Source organism: Garra rufa, chromosome 5, assembly GCF_049309525.1.
Source record: "Garra rufa chromosome 5, GarRuf1.0, whole genome shotgun sequence".
NCBI classification, from domain to species: Eukaryota; Metazoa; Chordata; class Actinopteri; order Cypriniformes; family Cyprinidae; genus Garra; species Garra rufa.
Window position 1 is genome coordinate 12,016,166 of NC_133365.1, and position 23,748 is coordinate 12,039,913.

The 23,748-nt window shown below is 36.7% G+C and overlaps 2 protein-coding genes across 2 annotated transcripts; both read left to right on the top strand.

The window, feature by feature from the left end:
* Window positions 1-2,391: 2,391 nt before the first annotated feature.
* On the top strand, window positions 2,392-10,616 carry fancg (FA complementation group G). Its single transcript, XM_073841330.1, has 14 exons — window positions 2,392-2,544; window positions 2,631-2,715; window positions 2,788-2,913; window positions 3,012-3,202; window positions 4,865-5,006; window positions 5,239-5,369; window positions 5,583-5,729; window positions 7,641-7,795; window positions 7,927-7,993; window positions 8,082-8,389; window positions 8,486-8,526; window positions 8,772-8,939; window positions 9,054-9,168; window positions 10,098-10,616. Exons 1-14 carry the CDS (start codon window positions 2,476-2,478, stop codon window positions 10,198-10,200), a joined length of 1,848 nt encoding a protein of 615 aa, XP_073697431.1. The 5' UTR covers window positions 2,392-2,475; the 3' UTR covers window positions 10,201-10,616.
* A 378-nt stretch (window positions 10,617-10,994) lies between these two features.
* vcp (valosin containing protein) lies at window positions 10,995-23,428 on the top strand. The gene is made up of 17 exons (XM_073839454.1): window positions 10,995-11,142; window positions 13,896-14,007; window positions 14,109-14,281; window positions 14,447-14,589; window positions 15,699-15,829; window positions 15,919-16,050; window positions 16,136-16,238; window positions 16,340-16,473; window positions 17,108-17,243; window positions 17,358-17,470; window positions 17,677-17,841; window positions 17,935-18,057; window positions 18,160-18,372; window positions 21,821-22,129; window positions 22,219-22,374; window positions 22,522-22,676; window positions 22,835-23,428. The coding sequence occupies exons 1-17, from the start codon at window positions 11,126-11,128 to the stop codon at window positions 22,938-22,940; spliced, it is 2,421 nt and encodes an 806-aa protein (XP_073695555.1). The 5' UTR covers window positions 10,995-11,125; the 3' UTR covers window positions 22,941-23,428.
* Window positions 23,429-23,748: the final 320 nt, after the last annotated feature.

Here is a 23,748-nt window from a genome sequence, read left to right on the forward strand (position 1 = left end):
GTATATATTTAGAAAATCAGTTTTAAAGCATTTTGTAGCTTCAGCATTCATTTTAAGTGAATGCTAAATTTATAACTATTTATAAATATTGTTCTTACATCTGTTGACGCTGAGCCATATTGTGTAATTTGCATAAAAATGTAAATGCAAAAATTGTCCACAAACAGAATCAGAATGAGCTTTATTTGCCAAGTGTGCACAAACATACAAGAAATTTGTGGTAGTTTACAGGAGCTCTGGGTACGTGTATATATATATATATATATATATATATATATATATATATATATATATATATATATATATATATATATATATACACGTGTGTGTGTGTGTGTGTGTGTGTGTGTGTGTGTGTGTGTGTGTGTGTGTGTGTGTGTGTGTGTGTGTGTGTGTGTGTACCTGGTATTCATCACGTTGTGGGGACCAAATGTCCCCACAATGATAGGAATACCAGTAAATTTTGACCTTGTGGGGACATTTCTCAGGTCCCCATGAGGAAACAGGCTTATAAATCATGCACAATGAGTTTTTTTGAGGAAGTAAAAGTTTGCACAATCTCCTGTGAGGGCTAGGTTTAGGTGTAGGGTAGGGTTAGGGCGATAGAAAATACGGTTTGTACAGTATAAAAACCATTACGCCTATGGAATGTCCCCATAAAACATGTAAACCAGTGTGTGTGTGTGTGTGTGTGTGTGTGTGTGCGTGTGTGTGTGTGTGTGTACCTGGTATTCATCACGTTGTGGGGACCCACAAGGATAGTAATACCAGTAGATTTTGACCTTGTGGGGACATTTCTTAGGTCCCCATGAGGAAACAGGCTTATAAATTATGCACAATGAGTTTTTTTGAGGAAGTAAAAGTATGCACAATCTCCTGTGAGGGCTAGGTTTAAGTGTACGTGTGTGTGTGTGTGTGTGTGTGTGTGTGTGTGTGTGTGTGTGTGTGTGTGTGTGTGTGTGTGTGTGTGTGTGTGTGTGTGTGTGTGTGTGTGTGTGTGTTTGTGACATATCAGGACACAAATTTGTGTAATAACATGGGTATGACATAGGTATTACAAGGAGAGGGTGACTTATGAGGACATTGCCCATGTCCCCACTTTTCAAAAGGCTTATAAATCATACAGAATACGTTTTTTTGAGAATATAAAGATATGCACAGTCTCCTGTGAGGGCTAGGTTTAGGTGTAGGGAAGGTGTAGGGTGATAGCAAATATCGTTTGTACAGTATAAAAACCATTACGTCTATGGAATGTCCCCACAATTCACAAAAACAAACATGTGTGTGTGTGTGTGTGTGTGTGAGACCCTGGACCACAAAATCGGTTATAAGGGTCAATTTAAAAAATAAAAATGATATAATATCTGAAAGCTGCATAAATAGGCTTTCCATTGATGTATGCTTTAATAGGACAATATTTGGCTGAGATGCCGGCATTTGAAAATCTAGAATCTGGGGGTACAAAACAATTTAAATATTGAGGAAATCGCCTTTAAAGTTTTGATATATTTACGGTAAGAAATTTACTAAATAACTTCATGGAACATGATACTTTACTTAATATTCTAATGATTTTTGGCATAAAAGAAAACTTGTTAATTTTAACCCATACAATGTATTTTTTGGCTATTGTTAGAAATATACCCATGCAACTTAAGACTGGTTTTGTGCTCCAGGGTCACACATAACACTAGAGAAAGAAGAACATAGAGCATTTAAATAAGTAAAAATTAAGAAAAAAAAAATAAAATAAAAATAAATGAAAAAAACAATAAAGTAATTTGCATTAGATCTGGCGGTTTATGCACAGACGTGTACGTTATGTACTGTATTTACAACTGTATGATTAAAAATATGTATTTACATATTACCTAATGCTACAAAAGCACTGAATTATAGTTTATGACAAAGAGCAGGTTGTAAAATTGGTGTGTTAGTTATTTAATGAATAGATGGCCTTGGGAACATTTTGGTTTCTAGATTTTTAGTGTTGTAGATCTGTAGCGTCTGCCTGAGGATAGAAGTGCAAAAAGGTTATGGCTTATGATGCTACCTGTCCGTTTCTTCATTCTGGAAATGCACAAATCCTGAAGGTTGGGCAGGTGCACACCAGTTATCCTCTCAGCTTAGTTTATGCTGTGACTGGCTAAAACTAAACATGATGAGTTCTTTAATTAAACATGACATTTAATTTCTTGGTAAATGTAATTTTATACCCTGTTTTCTCCAATATTTTAAGTATTAGTAAAAAATATATATATTCTCATGTCACCATGAACATTTTTCATGCATCCCGAGCAGCAGAGGACGCTGTATCGCTAGTCATTTGTTTAGACTGTGGAGGGAAAGTTCGAATCAGAGGAAGGATCTGTCAGAGAGCTGATACAGAAATCAGAATTGTCCGTGGCTTTTTACAGTAGCTATGAAATGTTAGGTAACGTTACCATTTGACTGCCTCTGTTTCCAGTCTTTGTCATGTCTTTCGTTCCCTGTTTAGTTGATAGGTGGAGTGAGGAGAATAACAACATAATTTTAACTTGGAAGGTACTGTTGTGTTGCTGAAATTAATATTTTGTCGTTTACAGTAATGTTAATCCGTTCGCAGAAATACTCATGTGTTACTGTTTCAGCAAAATGAACGAGGCCTTGAATCAAATCAGAATGTTCGGAAGCGATGCTGTTCGGAAAGCCTTAAACTGCTGCAGAAAATTCAAGGTATTTTCATGTTACTTTTAATGGCTTAGTAAAGCGATATTAGAGACTCATAACCTTATTTTGTTTACACAGGAATACCAGCAGCTACTGAACGACTTAAACTTGAAATGACGGTTTCATATAATACGTTTTTATTCTCGTTGAGTTTCTCCAGCTCAAGTGAAATAGAGGAAAGTCTCACCAATAGTTTATTAAGAGGTAAATAACTTTGTGTTATAATTCAATTTTAATATTATAAATATATGCAGTATTTTATACGAGTTTTATCTTTCCTCTGCCTTTCTGTTTTTCTGTAGCTTTAGAGGCTGCTGGATCTCAGGTTTCCTCTTCTGATCCGGTTCAATTGTGGGAGGCTGTTCTACAGACTTTTGGCACCTCAGTCTATGTGCCATATGTCCACAAGCTTCTGCTGATCCAGTGGATGCTGTGGCTCATGCAGTGTCAGTTAGAGAGGGTTCTTACTCTTCTGACGCAAACTAATCGCAAGGTATTATTTTTGTAATTTTTATCAAAATAATTTTAAGAATTATTAGGTCTCCCTTGGAAGTTTTCCGAAGGCTCCTAATGTTTCCCAGCCCTCTGGATGAGAAGTACTTTTTGACAGAACAATGCTGCTATTGAGGAATTGTGTCTGTAAAGTCAAACCTGAAATTGGTTTAGACACCTTTACCATTTCTCACATTATCACAGTTTATTTGCTATAGAGACAGAGTGACACACGTCATAATCTGAAAACCACACCCGCCGGGGGAAAAACAATCCAACGCTCTCCATTGACTTTGTATTGCGGGATGCTGCCATTTCTGATTTATAACAAAAATCAGAACAATGTCTAAAAACTGCTATGTGACAAGGTGTAGAGTTAAAAAGCTAAAAAAAAACACGACAAGCTGTCGACCTAAAAAACAAGCGTTTAAAGATTAAAAAGTAGAGCTGAGAACTACGCCCGCTGGAGGGAAATTTAAAGGCAACAGTAAACATTTATTATTTTTAACCATGTCAAAGGATTATTTCACCACCCTGAAAGGAGGAGATATATTGAGAAACTAAATTTTATTGGTCTATATCAGTGCTCATTTTCCTTACTTTCCTTTTGTTGGAGAAATGATCCAGCTGAACGGCCCAACGTAAAATAACCTGACATCTACAACTATCTATGTCCTTAAACACTTGTTTTTTTTGGGGTCGACAGCTTATAAAAACATAGTTGTGTTTTATTTAGCTTGTTTACTGTACACCTTGTCACATAGCAGCTTTTAGACATTGTTCTGTTTTTTGTTGTAAGTCAGAAATGACAAGATGTCAGCTTCCTGCAATGCAAAGTCAATGGAGAGCGTTGGATTGAGTTAAACTGTCAAAAAAATCTTGATAATGTCAGATAACTTTGATAGAAAGGTATGTAATGAATTATACTTAACCAAAAATTCAGACAACTGTTAGTATGACATCATTTACACAACTATCAAGACTTTGTTGACCAGTTTCCAAGCAATGCTTGTTTTTGTTCAGTCTGTGATGTGAAAAGGTTAAATTAAAGAAAAACATTTAAGCAAAATATGGTCAGATTAAAGTGTCTGAATAATATTTGATTCCAAATTTGTATCAGTTTTACTGGTAGTCCACTGTATGAAGAATTTTTGGGTATAATATGCCACAGTTCACTTTATTTTGCCATCCTCACTTACATAAATGAACTATAGTGTCCTGCACCCACTAGTAAAAATATCAAAAATTATAGCTAGTGTCTGAATAATTTTTGGTTTGACTGTATAATTTTGCACTCCTATTAAGTCCCCACCAGTCAAAATGAAAGTAAGGGCAATGCTTATCTTTTTGCCTCCATTTAAAGACAATTAAGTCAGGTCTCAAACCTGAAAAGTTCTGCTGTGGTTACACCAAATAAAGTAAAAATGACATAAAATAACATAACAGAGGTAATCACTAATTAGTAAATTCACCTCTATTGGGCCACTTGAGATAGATTGACCGCTTGCAAACAATAATGTCACAGTATTTTGGAGTTAAACAAATCAGATGTCAACATGAAATTGGGTTAGTAATGTGACCAAAGATTGGTTTATATTGTTCATGTAATACTGTTGTTTTTTATGACGTATATTTGACTGCCGTCAGTCTCATTTCCTCTCAGAGGGAGAATTTAGCACCTGTGAATCTACAGACAGAAACCCGAAACCTTGCTTTGAGCATGGAAGAAGACTCCTCGCTAATGGTTGCCATGGCAGCAAAGGACCTCAAGGATCTTTTGCACATCTGTACTGTAGTATGTCAAGGTACAAAATGGCTAAACTAAGATGTAGACAATTTGATCAAATGTTTATGTAAATATTTTTACATTATGTAGGTCCATATATTAATATCACAAGAAATGCTTCTTACATAAGAGTTGTTAAATGATAAAACACTGTATTAAAGTAAAAAGCAATACAGATCTTGTTTCTTTGCCATTTAAAACAATAAATAGCAGAACTGCCATTAATCGTAAAAATTGGTTTGCTGGTTTAGGGGTGGAGCAGATGAAGATGGAAAAATATTCTGAGGCCCTTGAAGCTTTTCAGGAGGCTAAAGGCCTCTCAAGTCCCAGGAGTCTCTTGGCACAGATCCACAGCCTTACAGGCCAGAGTTTTGCTAAGCTGGTAAGAAGCTCTGTTCTACAGTTCCCATCCAATGAACCCTGAACTAAATAGACCTAAATAGACAAAATCTTGAATCAACAGTTCCTGAAGAAAGTCCTGTTTATATTTGATCAATTTAATTAAGTGTGTTTGTTGCATTAGATTAACTGATTCGTGTGTGGTATGTAAGAAGTTCAATCACTCTCAGTGGCTTTGTTCCTTATGTTTCTGCAGGGCCAGCCCCATTGTGCTCTCCACTTTTATAGGATGGCTGTGGAGGTGGATTGCGCTTGCCATAGTGCACTTTATCAAAGTGCTCTGGTGTTCAGACAGCTTGGCAATCCAAAGGCAGAAATGGAGGCCTTGCATCTTCTTTATTCAGTAAGTACAGTCATTTATTGATTAATTTATTTATTTTCAATAACAATTTTTTATTTTCTGCAGTGTACCTTGTGCTTTACAGCATGTTTAAAAAGTGCATTTGCATACATTCATTAAAGTGCACCCAAATTTCAGTTTTTCCTGAAAATTTGCTCACCTTAAGTGTCGGATGAGTTTCTTCATCAGAGCAGATTTTAGCATTACATCATTTGCACCTCTGCTGTTAAAGGGTGCCATCAGAATGAGGTCTAACAGCTGATAAAAACATCACAGTAGTTCCAGTCCATTAATTAGCATCTTGTGAAAATTGTAATAAACAAATTCATCATTAAGACATTTTTAACTTCAAACCGTTGCTTCCAGCTTAAATGCAAGTCCTTTATCCATACTATTGCATTCCCCAGTGAAAAAGTCTCATCTGAATTAGTTACCATTTATAAGTCCAGAGCTGTTCCAAACATACAGTTGAGGTCAAAAGTTTACATACACCTTGCAGAATCTGCAAAATGTTAATTATTTTACCAAAATAGGAGGGATCATACAAAATGCATGTTATTTTTTATTTAGTACTGACCTGAATAAAATGTTTCACATAAAAGATATTTACATATAGTCCACATGAGAAAATAATAGTTGAATTTATAAAAATCACCCTGTTCAAAAGTTTCCAGGTGCTTGATTCATAATACTGTGTAGTTACATGAATGAATCACAGCTGATTTGTTTTTGTTTAGTGATAGTTCATGAGATCCTTGTTTGTCCTGAACAGTTAAACTGCCCACTGCTCTTTAGAAAAAGCCTTCAGGTCCCACAAATTCTTTAGTTTTTCATCTTTTTGTGACAATGACTGTTGACAGACTATTACAGAAGGTTCAAACGTTCACTGATGCTCCAGAAGGAAACACAATGCAATAAGAGTCAGGGGTGAAAAGCATAGACTGTAAAAAATATGGACATAGTGTCCGTGACGTCACCCGTAGGATTCTGAAGAGCGATTTTGAAGCCTATAGTGGGCGGGAGTCTGCCGTCGCCATTCTGGAATCGCGTCACCGCGCGTCACTCCCGGATAATCGAAAATGGCCAAAAAGGCGGGGCGTGGGTGGAGCTGGTTGCTGAAACCACGCCCGCCTAGCGTGACAGTGGTGACAGCAGCGGCAATCCCCCCGTCACTCAAGTGGCCACGCCCTTAATTATGCAGAACTTTAAGTCTTAATATAACTTAAACGGATGAGTTATAAAAAAAATTCACCCCCCTCACAGTTGACATGAAGGGCAAAACTAGCAATATAGACCAAAACCAATTTTTGAACCAGGCTGTAGACATACTTTTTTCTGCTGTAAAGTTGGGTTTTTTAACATGGGGAGTCAATGGGATTGACTCTCTTCTGCAGCCAGTCTCTAGTGGCCAGTCGTTGAATTGCAGTTTAAGTCACTTCCGTGTTGGTTTCAATAGCGAAACCGGGAGGTTGCCGCTTGGTGAAAAGTTATTGAATTTGAAGATCAGGATAAATTAAATTATTTTGTCTTCTGGCAAACATGTAAGTATCATGTAAGTGGATTTTGATGTGAGAGGACAACAGTGGGTGGACTTCATTTCTGGAGGAAATGTTATGAATTATGGACTGGTATTTTGGCCCAAAGTAACAGTTTAAAGTTAAAATGCCTTAATAATGAATCTTTTTCTTGTAAACACCCGCCTTTTCTCTTCACAAGATATAAATTAATCAACCATAGTCGTGTGAATTACTTGTGGATTATTGTGATGATTTTATAGGACTTTTATAGGACATCACCCAATTTACGGCAAATGAATGTTTCACATTCTTTTGTAATTTTCCAATGAATATATTTCCTGTATGTTATTTTTAAATGTGTTTGTTAACTAATGCTTTTCTTATGCTTTGTTTACAGGCAGTCCAACTGCAGTCTGATAAAAGTTCATCTAGTGCTTCACTGGTGTGTCCAGCCACGCTGCTTGGCGGTGAACAGATGACCTTCATTAGCAGAATCCCTTCCCCCTGTCTGATTCTGCACTCTTTGGCTCACACTTGTGTATTCAATGGCAGGCAAGTGATTCCACAACGATGACAAATGCTTGAATCATATATTAAATTTGAATACAGTATCAATCAGCATTTTAATCAAATCTTGAAAACTTGTACATCTAAACAAAATAAATACCTTATGTGGCAATCAGTATTTCAGATGGTGTTGAGTACTATCTTGATCTGTTGGCATCACTGCAGTCAGATGGCAAAGATCTTGTAAGGACTGTCATTTTTCCCCCTTGCATTTAGAAATGGTGCTTATAAAGCAATATAACTGATTCAGAATGACCTGTCTGTGTTCCAGATACTCACAGGGGATGGCATGTCTTTTCCCAGAATCCCAGTGGTCTACCTTGAAGCAGGATTTGCTTTATTAAAAGCTAAACGTTATAATGATGCTCTTGTGGTCTGTGAGGAGGTCATTACCAGTACTTTGGACTTTATCCCTGAGAGACTGTTGCTTGATGCTGAAGACAAACAAAATGTAGCTGACTCTGAAGTTGTTCTTGAAAATGTGGACTTTGTGTTATGGGCTGGTGCCGCTCATCTCCTTCAAGCACAAGCCCACCGGAAACTGAAGGACACCAAAGAAGCTATTACAAATTTCACAAGGTGCACTATCAGTGCCTGTTTCATTTAGTACCTAGGTGTGATGGCATGTTTTATGAAATGTGTCAAATAGTTTATGTTCTCGTTCTTTCCTTTCAGAGCGATTAATCATCTGGTGAAGGTGTTTATCAAACAGAAAGGTAAGTAATCTCTCTCAAGACTGTGTTCTTATTAATCATATCCGTTTTTGTTTGTGAAGTAGATCCTTGGAAAAGCAGACTTACAGATATATTTAGCTATACACAAATATTTTTATCTTGAGGCCTTCATGGGGTATCTATTAATAACAGATCTACTTTCAAGGGATGAAGTATGCTATTTTCCTCTTTTTAGCTTACTGGGGCAATGTCTAATGTAGTGCATTTGCTTTATGTACCACTTTTAGACTGGAAACAAAAACATCTTGGAAACACTGAAGCCATGGTTGAAAGAATGGGGACTTTGGAAGCAGCAAAAGGGCAAGCACTAGCTGGCAGAGGGCTCTGCTTTCTTGAAAGAGGTCAATTGAAGGAAGCCCTGAGAGATCTTCATCTGAGTCTCCAGATGACACCAGGTATTCACCTGATATGATGTTATTATAGTGAATTTGAGTGACTTGTTAGTTGTGGTTAGTCTGATACATTGCACTATCCATCTCAAATTTACATGTGGAATTTAATTTCACTAGGTTGTAAGAATATTAGGATGTGGCTGACTGAGGTCTTGTGGAGGCTTGATCGTAGAGAGGAAGCATCAGCATACTGGAGGGAAGCTCATAATACTTCAGATGCACCTAAGTCAGTGTAAGCTATTGGACAAGTCAATATTGTTCACTTGTGTGATAATATGCACTACCAGTCAAAAGTTTTTGAACAGTAAAATTTGTAATGTCTTTTAAAGAAGTATCTTCTGCTCAACAAGCCTGCATTTATTTGATCCAAAGTACAGCAAAAACAGTACAATTTTTACTATTTATAAAAACTGTTTTCTATTTGAATATATTGTATCGGATTTCAAAGCAGAATTTTTAACATCATTACTCCAGTCACATGATCCTTCAGAAATCATTCTGATTTGCTGCACAAAATACATTTATTATTATTATTAGGCTGAGTAGAATTTTTTTCCAGTTTCTGTGATGAATAGAAAGTTCAGAAGAACAGCATTTATCTGAAATGGAGATCTTTTGTAACATTATTAATGTCTTTATCATCATTTATGATCAATTTAAAGCATCCTTGCTAATTAAAAGTATTAATTTCTAAAATTTCTTTCCCAACAAAAATTTATTTCAGATAAATGCTGATATATGGATCTTTCTATTAATCAAAGAATCCTGAAAAAAATTACTCAACTGTTTTAAATATTGATAATAATAATAATAATAATATTTTTTTCTTGAACAGCAAATTAGCATATTAGAATGATGTGACACTGAAGACAGGAGTAATGATGCTGGAAATACAGCTGTGTATCACAGGAATAAATTACATTTTAAAATAAATTCAAATAGACAGCAGTTGTTTAAATAGTAAAAATATTTCAAAATTGTACTGTTTTTGCTGTGCTTTGGATCAAATAAATGCAGGCTTGGTGAGCAGAAGACTTCTTTAAAAAACATAAAAAAATCTTACTTCTGACTGGTAGTGTGCTCTTTTCAATTCATCATTGGAATTGAAAAGATTGTAACTGCTATGATAAATGTTCAGTAATCTTGTAACTTGTGTTTCAGAAACCTACCACTGTATTTGCAACTATGGCCAGATGACACAGCTTTTGACTTCAGTGACTTGAAGAAGAAGATGGAAGAATACGTTCAAGTCAAAACGACATGAGAAATGTCAGAAAGGATGCCCTCTATTAAATTTTACTAAATTGCACTCTAACTAGAACTACAAACAGAAAAGACAGGTTGTGTTGTCTAATTTCCTTTTCAGATGTAACCATGTAGCATTCCACTCATCAGGATGAATGCTTTGTGGGCTCAAGAGAATGCATTCAGACTGGTATCTTATGCTTGCCAATTTTTCTGATTAGCATCTTGTTTTTGAAAAACACATGAAACCATTTTATATATGATCTTGACAAATAAATAGTGTTTACAATGAAAAGGATTTGAAATGAATAAGCTCTTAAAAAACATTCAGATTAAAACTATTATATAACTTGGCTCTTATTTCAACCCAACAGAGTTACACAGCACCTGTAATACATTATATTATACCAGTAATAAATATGCATTTGCCACATTGCTCTGCCTCACAGCTCATTTAAATGATTAACGTTACACAGCATGTTCTCGAATACGTACATTTGGCGTTTAGTGTCTTTTTAAGATTGCCTAACTTGTTGGGAAACGTGGCCTATTTGGCAATAGACTTGCTGGTGGCATTTTGACACTTCGACTCAGCTGAGCAACAGTTTAATAAGAGCGTCCTGAGCCAATCCAAAAGAGACAATTCACAACGCAGCAGAAAATAAACCAATCACAAATTAACAGTAACAGCCACCCGGACCAATGATGTTTGCGCTTTACCACGCTTGGTCCGCGATTGGCCAATCCGTCAGCGCAAGAAATCACAACGCGTGCTCTGATTGGCTCGCCATTCAATGGGCGAGGAAACTTTTCCCCGCAGAGTTTATGTTAGCAAGCTAATCCAGTGCAGAGGTAAAAAGCTAGTGTGAAGGTTGGGGAATCGGTCACTCAAGAGAGCTACTCATTTTCATCAGCTATTTATATCTTTTTTCGGGAGAAGCAATATGGCTTCGGGTGGAGAGTAAGTACAATTTTAGTGATGTGATATTTAGTGAGGTCGTTGCTGTTTTGTTTTTTGCCGAGTGCCAGTTAGCATTAAAGCTAAAATACGAACGCATCATAAACGCTGATCAATGAAAAGTGCGAATTTAAAAGCCACAGGTCTCTCGTCCGAGTTCACACGTAATTTGATATAATTACATCCTAAACTGATACTAACCGTCTCATCACTCATTAATACTTTTGCGGGAGTTTAAATGCGACTATTAGCTGTGTTTAGCATTTAAGCTAACCGGACTGAGTCATCTCCGCAAATGATGGAGGCTTTCGGCCCACCGGCATCACCGGCGACTGCTCGGATAAACACGCACAACAATCCTAAACAGCCCGCATAACGCTTCAGAAATATAATCACCTTTATTTCTCTATAGCAGTGAAAATGTAAATGATATGCAACAAAGCGAGCTAAAGCGTCAAACTGGCTTTGTGTAAAAGCATATAACGTTAGCATCAAGTGATGATCTTTTAAATCCCGTGATCTGGGTATTTCGCCCATCAAACCCAAAACGATTGAGAGGATGTGAGGTTAAAACGTGAGATACTCGTTATACCAAACTCAAGAGATTTTACAACCCCTGAAATACTTGTTTTCAGCAGTTTGAGCTTCACATGTCACAGCAGCATTTGCTGTGTCATTGGCCACTTGGAGATGGCTAACAACTGCTAGCTCTCACATCAGCCACTCTGAGAGGAATATAAACCATACATCCATCCATCTGAACAATATATGTTTAAATAACAAATAACACTTGTGTGAGAGGTTTAACTATTTAATTAATCGTACAGTTCAGTAGTGTGTAAAGAGTTAACGTATGTTGTCTGTTAGCTATGAGGATGTTGTTAGCTTGCTCACACACACGCACGCGCTGGCCGCAGCCTATTCACGTCTGTCTAATAACCGTTTTAGATTCTTTTGTCTATTGTCTTTTAAGGAAAACCCTATAAACGGTGTAAAGCTTAAATTGTTGTGTTATGCGGGATCAACCACACCAAGGCCTTGCTCACGGCTGCATCCTGGCCTAAATCTAGTGGATCATTACGGCTTTTAGTCTAGTGTTTTGTGGAAAGCTCTAGAGTAACCTGAGCTTGACAAACGAGCAGAAATGCACTTATCCATCGACTCCATCACGTAATCCTCTCGGAGCAGATAGGATATGTAATGTTTCTTTTCTTTCTATATGAAACTACTACTAGATATATAAAACGTATCAATCTTTCACTTTCGTCTTAAGTGATACTGAAATACCTAAAATAGCAACTATCTGTCTCTGGTAACCACCTGAAAACTGTCCAACGATGTTATAGGGCTAATTCACCTGACAGTGAGAGTTGTCTTTAATCGCATTAATTTAATTCCAAACCTTTGAAAATGTTTTTTGGGGCACAAGTCAAAGTTTGTTCAATAACAATCTTAGTTACTATACATGTTTGTGTGTATATATTTTTTGTAAACATCATTAAAGTGAATTGTGACTCAGGTTGTCATCCTGAGGGTCCTTTGTTTCACAGAAGGGCCTCAGCAAACTTTCAGTGGGGCACTGGATTATTTCAAATTATTTAATTAAAAAAAATCAATTTGAAGGCTGAAAACCTTAGTTATAGAGTAAGCTGAGATCAGATTTCCCTTTCAATAGCTAATGTTTTTATGGAAGATTTAGCACTCCCTGTTTTTTATTTTTTTTTTTTATAAGCATTTGTGAACCAGCAGCATTGTCATAATTAAGCCATTTTACAGTATTTGTCCAAAGCCAGAGTTGGAAATGTCTGGAAAAACATCGTTTTCCAATGATGACATGTTTCGGTCGTGGGATAACACCCAAAAAACAAAGATTAGATTAGTTGAACTTTATTAATCCCAAAGGGAAATTAAATCCTCATGGTGAGATGTCACTACTGAAATGCCTCCAGATGTTTTGGTAGTGACAATTTTAGATGCTGTTGAACCTAGATCAAAGATTCTAATCAGTACATGGTTAGCTATCATAGTTCAGAACAGTGGTACCATATAAAACCTAAATGTTAAAGTGTGCTTAATTGCAGAAAAAAAGGTGTTCAGTAGGTACTTTCTCTAGTTACACACATTTGTCATACTTTTGAACACATTTACCTCAAAATGTCTACTCAGCATGTGGCTATGAGAGAAAGAGACCCATTAATATTTCCTATGGTCATAAATGTAGGGATGTAGTTAAAATCAGTCTCAGCCAGTAGACTAAAACACTGTTTTGGTAGTGACATAAATTCATTTTTTAAATAATTTCATAATTTACAAAGAAAATATTAAACAACAATCTTCACCAAAAAAATGCTTTTATAAACTACAATGGAAAAAAAATATTTCATTTCGTTTGCATAAGTTGAAATTTAGGGGTCAGGGTTCGGGACAGCCACCTCCCAATTGAGAATACCCAATAAATGATGACTTTTATTTATATATATATATGTACACACATTTAGCTTACTGATGTTTTAAATATTATTGTGGGTTTCAGTAGATGATAGAAGGTCTTAATAAACATCTAAGATTCGAATACTTAAATGCTTTTTAAATGTAATTTTTAGTTGTGGGACAGTAGTCAGTTTGCATCAATTCTGGCAAAATTACACTAGGAATACCAGAGGAAACGTTGTAGCCAGTGTAGGGGGTTATCTGAATATTGTATTGGACAATGAGTGATTCTTTGCCACTGCTTTAAAATCTTTATTTCTACACAGATCCAAAAATGATGATCTTTCCACTGCCATTCTGAAGCAGAAGAACAGGCCAAATAGGTTGATTGTTGATGAATCCATCAATGAAGACAACAGCGTGGTGTCTCTCTCTCAGGTACTATCTTCTGTTAAATTTTAAATGTATAAAATGATATCCTCCTCTTTTCACTGGTATGAAGTCTTCATGTGCCCATCTCATTTTCTCTGCTGTTTCAGGCAAAGATGGATGAGCTCCAGCTCTTTAGGGGAGACACAGTTCTGTTGAAGGGCAAGAAGAGGAGGGAGACTGTTTGCATCGTCCTATCTGATGACACCTGCTCTGATGAAAAAGTTCGCATGAACAGGGTGGTCCGCAACAACCTCAGGGTGCGCCTTGGAGATGTCATTAGGTGAGTGTTTTTTGTTTAAGCTTTCTTTTATATATGCTGACCGAAAGATCCTGGGAGTGTTGTTTCAGCAGTTTAAGTTATTCTGATTGATGGGGCTATAAATACACGTTATTTTAAAATGTATCTCTGAATATAAATAATAAATGGATTGTTTATGGTTTTCAGTATTCAGCCATGTCCAGATGTGAAGTATGGAAAGCGCATACACGTTCTGCCAATCGATGACACAGTGGAGGGCATCACTGGCAACCTGTTCGAGGTCTATCTTAAGCCTTACTTCTTGGAGGCTTACCGACCAATCCGTAAAGGTAACCATCTCAAAAATTTGTTCTTATTAAAGTAATAAGATTGTAAGATGTTCTTTTATTCTGTTCACTTTAAGGCAAACGTTTAGGGTCAGTAATTATGTTTTATACATTTGTTTTGATTTGGGGAAAGTTTTAATTTGGCAAAGATGCATTAAACTGATCAAATGATAATAGAATTTTATATCGTTACAAATGATTTCTATTTTTATTTTATTAATGGATGCTGAATGGATTCAGCTTTATCACAGGATTAAACTAAATTTTTAAATTTATTAAAATCAAAGTTATTTTAAATTGTAGCATTTCGAAATGTTTTTTTACTGTAATATGTTTTTACCATTTTTTGATCAAATTAATTCAACCGTGGTAAGCATGACTCCAAAAAAAAACTCCAAACATTTGTCTACATAATTTGATTTTATAAACCGTTCTGTTTTTCCTTATACACTAATAGTCAAAAGTTTTTGAACAGTAAGATTGCATTTGATCCAAAGTACAGCAGAAACAGTACAATTTTAAAATAATTTTTAAAGGTGAATTTTTTTCACGTGATTCTTCAGAACCCGTTATAATTGCTTCTCAAACATTTATTATTAATATGATGTAGAAAACAGCTAGATTTTATTTTTTTCTTACGTTTCCTTGAGTAGAAAGTTCAGAAGAAAAGCACTCATCTGAAATAGAAATTTTATGTAACATTATAAATATGATTTATTCAAATTGATGTTTCTATTCAAAGAATTCAGAAAAATTCTTTCTTGAACGGCAAATAAGCATATTAGAATGATTTCTGAAGGATCATGTGACACTGGAGAAATGATGTTGAAAATGTAGCTTTGATCACAGATATAAAACTAAACTATTCAAATAGAAAAGTTATTTTATATGGTAAAAATATTTTATAATTTTACTGTTTTTGCTGAGTAAACTGACTTAACTTTGTAAGCAGAAGATGCATCTTTAAAAAAAAAAAAAATAAAAAAAAATCTTTTGACTGGTAGTGTACATTTTTGCACTTCTGTGGATTCAAGTAAAATTGAACTGGCATGAATTCTGATTTGTCACCTGAATGTTTTGATATTAAATTTGGTTTGGCTTTATTTCCGTAGGTGATATTTTCCTGGTCAGAGGAGGTATGCGTGCTGTGGAGTTCAAAGTGGTGGAGACTGACCCCAGCCCGTACTGTATTGTGGCCCCAGACACAGTGATCCACTGTGAGGGTGAACCCATCAAGAGAGAGGTGAGTAGATTGACAAATGTTTCAGATTTTGTCATGATATGAGGTAAGGGTAGATGTATGATTGATTGTATCTGCACGGCTGTTTGCAGGATGAGGAAGAGTCTCTGAATGAGGTGGGTTATGATGACATTGGAGGGGTAAGGAAACAGCTTGCCCAAATCAAAGAAATGGTGGAGCTGCCTCTGAGACACCCAGCTCTCTTCAAGGCAATTGGAGTGAAGGTAATTACCTGTGCTCTGAGACTTCCACACATTAAAGTGTTGTGAGTTTGCAGTCTGAGGTTCAAATCATTTCTTGTTTGTTCAGCCTCCCCGTGGCATTCTGCTGTATGGACCCCCTGGAACTGGAAAGACTCTCATCGCTCGTGCTGTGGCAAATGAAACTGGAGCATTCTTCTTCCTCATCAATGGTGCGGATTACATCACATAATTGCTACTAATGTTTTTTTAAACACTAAGCGCATTCTGAAATTGACGTAATGATCTTGACACAAATGTTTAATGATCCTAGGCCCTGAGATCATGAGTAAACTGGCAGGTGAATCTGAAAGCAATTTGCGCAAGGCTTTTGAGGAAGCAGAGAAGAACGCACCAGCCATCATCTTTATTGATGAGCTCGATGCTATTGCACCAAAAAGAGAGAAGGTAAGTTTTCTGGGTGTTGTTCAGTCATTACAGAAGCTATTGTAGCAGTTGCTTTGCATAAATAACCACTCTGTATTTATCCATCAGTAAAGCATTTAATTTGTAACGTTTTATGTGTGAAATTAATTTTTAAAATCACTTTTTTGGCAAGAGCTGTTGCAGCCAAAACATTGTTACAAATTCTTGATTTCCCCCCGATCCCACAGTGTGAAAGACAACAATAAAACACCAAGTAGAGTTGTGCTGATAGACTGTAGTATCGTGCATCGACGATAGTCAAATGTTGCCTGTGGCTTATGCCTTTGATGTCAAGACAGTTATTTTATTTTTTTTATTATTATCATCAGGCTATTATTATCTAAGTATTATTAGGGCTTATTTATTTTTCCATGTTTTTACAGAATTGCACGTTATCTCACATGTTTCTGTTAAGTTTATAAATGCAATGGAAATGCAAATTCAGATATGAATTCACTTTACCTGATCACCAGTATTTTTCAATATTTCAATATTAAATGTTAATAAGAAATCAGCTCTGCTGCATTTTATTTTACAGTAACATCTTCTCTGGGATCTATGTGTATGAATGTCTAATTAAGGGTTATTTCATTAAATAGTTCTCATGTTTTCTCAGACTCATGGTGAGGTGGAGAGGCGCATTGTGTCTCAGCTGCTCACTCTGATGGACGGACTGAAGCAGAGGGCTCATGTCATTGTCATGGCAGCCACTAACAGACCCAACAGCATTGACCCAGCTCTCAGGCGATTTGGTGAGACCCCTTTTGCTCAAGTGTCTATTCTGAAGACATTTCCAGTTGACGTTATAAGCAGTGCATCCTAGAAGGGAACATCTTGTGTTGATGTTATGACTCTCTTGATTTCAGGCCGCTTTGACAGAGAAGTGGACATTGGCATTCCAGACGCTACTGGAAGACTTGAGATACTTCAGATCCACACCAAGAACATGAAGCTTGCAGATGATGTTGATCTGGAGCAGGTGTGTTTCTGAGCACTGAATGTTCTCAGTGATGATTCATGTTCAGTTAAACTGGGTCTCCTTAATCAGGCACTGGCAGAAGCATCATGCCCGTTTAATTCTGCCCCCTCAGAATTTTAAGCCAAGTGATTTACATTTTAAATGCATCCCTACAGAATAATGCCGTTTCATGTCTCAATTTTGTTCTGTCATTTGGTTGCATTTAGGTGGCAAATGAGACCCACGGCCATGTGGGTGCTGATCTGGCCGCCCTCTGCTCAGAGGCTGCCCTGCAAGCCATCAGAAAGAAAATGGACCTGATTGATCTGGAGGATGAGACCATCGACGCAGAGGTTATGAACTCCCTGGCTGTAACAATGGATGACTTCAGGGTGAGGATCTTGATCTGTTACTCTTAAAAACATGAGGAAATTGCATTTTGAAACTTGACATTTATTGATTTGTCACCCTCTTCTACCTAACAGTGGGCCCTCAGCCAGAGCAACCCATCTGCCCTGAGAGAGACAGTTGTGGAGGTGCCCAACATCACCTGGGAGGATATTGGTGGCCTTGATGATGTCAAGAGAGAGTTGCAGGAGCTGGTGCAGGTACTGAGCACACAAGCCTTGTTCTAATTTGTTCTGACAAAATGTTCTCACAGCTACAACCTTTTGATACATGCTTACCAAAATATTTTCTGTCCTTTTTAGTACCCAGTGGAACATCCAGACAAATTCCTTAAGTTTGGCATGACCCCATCCAAGGGTGTGCTGTTCTATGGACCACCAGGTTGTGGTAAAACCCTGCTGGCCAAGGCCATTGCCAATGAGTGCCAGGCCAACTTCATCTCAATTAAGGGCCCAGAGCTGCTCACCATGTGGTTTGGAGAATCAGAGGCTAATGTCCGTGAGATCTTTGACAAGGTATGTCATTTCAGTTTCTGACTTAGTCCTGTTTGTTAAATTTTCAATGTGTACATTGAAACTGAAGTTAAACTGCTTGTTGTTCTTCAGAAAAATCCATCAGGTACCACAAATTCTTTGGTATTTCATCATTTTTGTGTATTTGAACTCTTTCCAACAATGATTGTATGATTTTGAGATCATCATATGCAACTATTACAGAAGGTTCTAACATTTACTGATGCTTGAAAAGGAAAAACAATGCTTTTTTTTGTATTTTTTTTTTATACAGAATTTACTCACCCCCTTGTCATACAAGATGTTCATGTCTGTCTGTTGTAAAGACAGATTTTTTTTTTTTTTTTTTTTTTTTTGGAGGAAAACGTTTCAAGATTTCTCTCCATATAATGGGCTTCAGTGGTGCCCGCGAGTTTGAACTTCCAAATTGCAGTTTCAGTGCAGCTTCAAAGGGCTTGAAAAGATCCCAGCAAAGGAAGCAAGGTCTTGTCTTGCAAAACAATCGGATATTTTCTAAAAAAAAAAAAAATTAAGTGCAAATTGTGATTATTTTGCTAGATAAGACCCTTTCTCCTCGACTGGGATAGTTTAGAGCCATTTGAAGTGACATTTAAACTGCTATTTTTGGAAGTTTAAACTTTTGGGCACCATCGAAGTCCACTTTATGGAGAGAATTCCTAAAATGTTTTCCTCAAACATTATTTACAATTTAAGGATAAAAAAGACATGAATATCTTGGATGACAAGGGGGTGAGTAAATTGTCTGTACTAGAGGTCGACCGATGTATCGGTTTTGCCGATTAATCGGCACCGATAGTTGATTGGCCGAACTATCGGTTATCGGCAAAAATCCTTGCCGATAGTTTTTCCGGGTTGCGTTCTTTGCTGAAGCGGCTCACGCTCCGCTGTCATTGAGTATGAGAGGTTAAGCCCTAGACCAATGTTTAATGCCAGGATTGTTACCATATATTTGTATTGATTTATATCCAGCAGTTTATATTCCTAGCCAGCAAAGTTGCAGGTGTAAAGACATGAGAAAGCAAACTGTGTTCATTCAGCCGACAAAATCAGTCACAGCGCGCCATAGTTTTACATTACACATCTTTCCTACATCGTTCATAAAGACTTGACCCTGTGCTGGAAAATTGAGTATTGTGCATTTAAGCAAACTATTTGTATTTCTGTAGCTCTAATTAAGTCTGTATGCTTAATACAGAGCTATAATTTATGTTTTAGCCTTTTCTTCAGGCCGTTAAAGCATGGTGAGTTTGCATCTTGTTACGCACTTTATTTCACAATGCCATTTTCCTGTTCCTATTTGATTTTAAAAAATGATCAACAAAAATATCTATTAAAAATTAAGATAAAAATAATACAAAACGAAATTCGTTAAAGAAGGGATTTTCCACAAATAAAAACGTACGAAGTTGTCAAAAATTGTGTCTGACCCTCTCCAATTCTCCTGGCCTATTGCCGTCCAATTCATACCACGTCCTTTATGACATTTACAAATTACACAAACTTCTTTCGTAATTAACATATTAAACTGAAACAAAACAAAAACAAATAATATTTTAACATAAATGTAAAACAGAAAAGAAATTGTTTCTGAAATGGCTGCAATATAGATCGCACTTTCTCTTTCCGTTTCATGTTTAAACTAACCTTTGCCGCTTTTTTGATCATTCTTGAAGTAAACATTTGCCCGTTTGGTGATTAAATAAACTGTTTTAGATTTATGCTTGAACTATACAACGCGTCCTGTGTGTGTGTGATACCTGCAAGTTGTCCGCGCAACACAGCGCTGCACTTTTGTTAGGTTCATTAAAGGGTGGGTGAAAAATAGATTCTCCGACGCACCTCAATCCTCTCTTCAATGAGCGTGTGTTTTTCCCGCATATGGCACGCGTGCACGCCAGAAACGCGGCTGGCTTCATTGCACAGAATTTCCACAGTGAGCTAAGTGTATTGTTTGACAGTGTGAGCTATCAATCGCAGTTTTTGACTTTACATGTGCCTTCATTTCTGCCGTTTATAATGCAGTACTATTAGATGCACTGACAGACTTTCAATTGCTCTTTGTGTTTGTTCGTCCTAAAAAGCTTGATTGCAGATGCAGTTAAATGCACTTGGATTTTCAAATACTTTTATACGAAACTGATGTACACACAGTCAGTTATGTTTTCAGAGCAGGACAAAACATCTGATACATCGAAATAGATCTGTGCATTCGTTTGAATGCAGCCTGTTAAAGCTGCCTCTGTCTGATCTCATCTGTAATAATCAAACGAAAAAGAAAAAAACTATTTCTGTAAACTTGCCGACACTTAAAGAACACTAATTTTAAATAAGTAATTATTTTAAAAAGCAGCCTGCTTATATAATAAAAAAAATGTTAAAATTTAAAGATTCCCACCCCTTTACAATGAGCCCATTTGTAACATCAACTAAGATTGATGAAAGCTGTAGAAGTGTTGTTCCTTGTTAGAGTGTTAATTTCAACATTTACTGATATATTGTTAAATTTCGAAGTTCATTTTGTTAACATTAATGAACTATGAAATAACTTTAATGATCAATTTATAATTAATATTAATATTTTTATTCATTTACAAAGTATGGTTTAGTATTTATTTTTTTAAATAGTAGAGCACTATTTTAGTTGGCCTTCAATATCCATTTTCAAAAACTATCGGTTAATTAATCGGTATCGGCCAGCGTGGTCCAACCTAGCTATCGGTATCGGTAAAAACCAATATCGGTCGACCTCTAGTCTGTACATTTTTGTTCTGGAAGTGAACAAGCAGAATTTGAGGATCAGGGTATGTTTTGACTTCTGGGAAACATGTAAGTAGCTTCTGAAGGGCAGTACTAAATTAAATAAAAATAAGATATTTAGGCAAAATAAGAAATAACTACACATCTTTCTGTTCAAAAGTTTACACCCTTGGCTCTTAATGCATAATTCTTCCTCCTTCAGTGAACCTTTTGTAATAGTTGCATATCAGTCCCTCAGTTGTCCTCAGTGTGAAAAGATGCATCTCCAAATCATAGTCATTGTTGGGAAGAGTTCAAATACACAAATGCTGAAAAACAAAAAATTTGTGGAACCAGAAGGATTTTTTCTGAAGAGCAGTGGGCAGTTTAACCTTTCAGAACAAACAAGGGACTCATGAACAACTATCTCTAAACAAAAAAAAAAACAAAAAAACATGTTGAACAGGGTCATTTAAAAAAAAAAATCAATTATTTTCTATATGTAAATGTATGTTATGTGAAAGATCTTATTCGGATCAGTACTAAAAAAAAAAAAGAATTACATTTGTATGTTCTCTTATTTTGCTAAAATTAACATTTTGCACATTCAGCAAGGTGTATGTGAACTTTTGACCTCAGCTAAATTAAGGATGCATTTTTAAAATGGTTCTGCTGTCTCTTTGTCGTCCTCCAGGCTCGTCAAGCTGCTCCTTGTGTGCTGTTCTTTGATGAGTTGGACTCCATTGCTAAGGCTCGTGGTGGAAACGTTGGTGATGGTGGCGGTGCTGCTGACAGAGTCATTAACCAGATTCTCACAGAAATGGACGGTATGTCCAGCAAGAAGAACGTCTTCATCATTGGGGCCACCAACAGACCAGACATCATTGACCCTGCCATCCTCAGGCCTGGCCGACTGGACCAGCTTATCTACATCCCACTGCCTGATGAGAAGTCTCGCATTGCCATTCTCAAAGCTAACCTCAGGAAGTCTCCAATCTCAAAGGTAAAAGTGGATGTTTTTTGTTTTCTTTAAATGTTTTTTTTTTTTTTTTTTTCTTACTATTGGATATTAATGTATTCCTTTTTGTATAGGACGTGGACGTGGACTTCTTGGCCAAGATGACCAATGGCTTTTCAGGTGCCGACTTGACTGAGATCTGTCAGAGAGCCTGTAAACTGGCAATCCGCGAGTCCATTGAGAATGAGATCAGACGGGAACGTGAGAGGCAGACCAATCCTTCTGCAATGGTGAGATTTCAGTGAAAAGTTTAGAGAAGCAACCATTTGGACAAAGTTATTTAAGTGCAATCCTGAATACTAAGGGGTGATGCTTTAAAAACTGGCATGGTAGTTTGGATTTTCTAACATGTTGGTTGATTTGTCTTGTATATTCAGGAGGTGGAGGAGGATGACCCAGTGCCTGAGATTAGAAAGGACCATTTCGAGGAAGCCATGCGCTTTGCCCGCCGATCCGTCAGCGATAACGACATCCGCAAATACGAGATGTTCGCACAGACCCTGCAACAAAGCAGAGGCTTTGGCAGTTTCAGGTGGGATCTTAAATCATGTTTAGTGCTAGCTTTTGTTATGAAGGATGTTTTTTTTGCTTTTAGATGACAGTATGTGCTCCGAGGGCTTAAAGTAATAGGATAAGATTGTCAGGATGTCACTCAGGTGCTAAATGTTATTTTTTTTTTTTATGTAAAAGATTCCCATCCAGTAACCAAGGAGGAAGTGGACCAAGTCAGGGCTCTTCGAGTGGTGGCGGAGGTGCCATCTTCAATGAGGACAACGATGATGATCTTTATGGATAAATGTGATCACGTGGCTGACCCTCAAAGGCCACTCTTCATACAGGCCGCCATGTACAAAAGACAAAAAATAAAAAATTCCACATTTTTAGGACTGTGCTTTTTGTTTATTATTTTCCGCTTCTCTCATGCCCATTCCCCCTGTTTTTTATTCGCCTTGTTCTCCTTCTGTCCACCCCCTCTGTTGATAGAGAAAAGCATGTAGCTGCTTGTGTTTTGCTCTGGTTTGTGAAAGGATGATTTCTGAGAACTTTGATCTTAACATTCTGTGGGTGGGGGTGAATTTCAGTGACAACCATACACGATAGTGATTTCATTAACTTTTCACAAGCTATGTGAGCAGCTTTAGTGGTGGGGTTTAATGCTAGGCTGTTGGAAGGATAAAAAAAAAAAAGAAAAAAATAATTGCTAATGAGTTCATTTTTTTTATGAATGTAGCATATAATGTATTACAAGTTTGAAAAAATGTTAAATAAAATTCACGAAATGGACCTGGTGTTGTGGTGTTTAATTTGTAGGGGTTTGCATCTGTTAACATGTACAGATAATGGCATCAAGTGGTCTACTAAATGCTTTTTGAGAAATTGTGGAGAAAATAAATGCGTTTTGGATAGTATGTAATTACAGATTTTTTTTTATTTTTTTTTTTAAGGAAATGAACTACTGAGTCAGATGTCAATTAAAATGTGTGTCATCTTTATAAAAGGCTCATTTGTGCTTGTTTAAAAATCACCTAGTGATTTTCTCTAGCAAATAACTTGCTTTATAGTTTGAGCTAGAGTAGGTCTTAGTTGTTTGCTACTGTCATGTT

Bases quoted from the DNA above. Each gene is read 5' to 3' on its own strand.
- fancg (XM_073841330.1), top strand. From the start codon at position 2,476: ATGTCTTTCGTTCCCTGTTTAGTTGATAGGTGGAGTGAGGAGAATAAC. The intron at 2,914-3,011 runs GTAAATAACTTT...GTTTTTCTGTAG, and splicing joins CACCAATAGTTTATTAAGAG to CTTTAGAGGCTGCTGGATCT. The intron at 5,730-7,640 runs GTAAGTACAGTC...CTTTGTTTACAG, and splicing joins CCTTGCATCTTCTTTATTCA to GCAGTCCAACTGCAGTCTGA.
- vcp (XM_073839454.1), top strand. The intron at 16,239-16,339 runs GTGCGGATTACA...TAATGATCCTAG, and splicing joins ATTCTTCTTCCTCATCAATG to GCCCTGAGATCATGAGTAAA. The intron at 18,058-18,159 runs GTACTGAGCACA...TGTCCTTTTTAG, and splicing joins AGTTGCAGGAGCTGGTGCAG to TACCCAGTGGAACATCCAGA.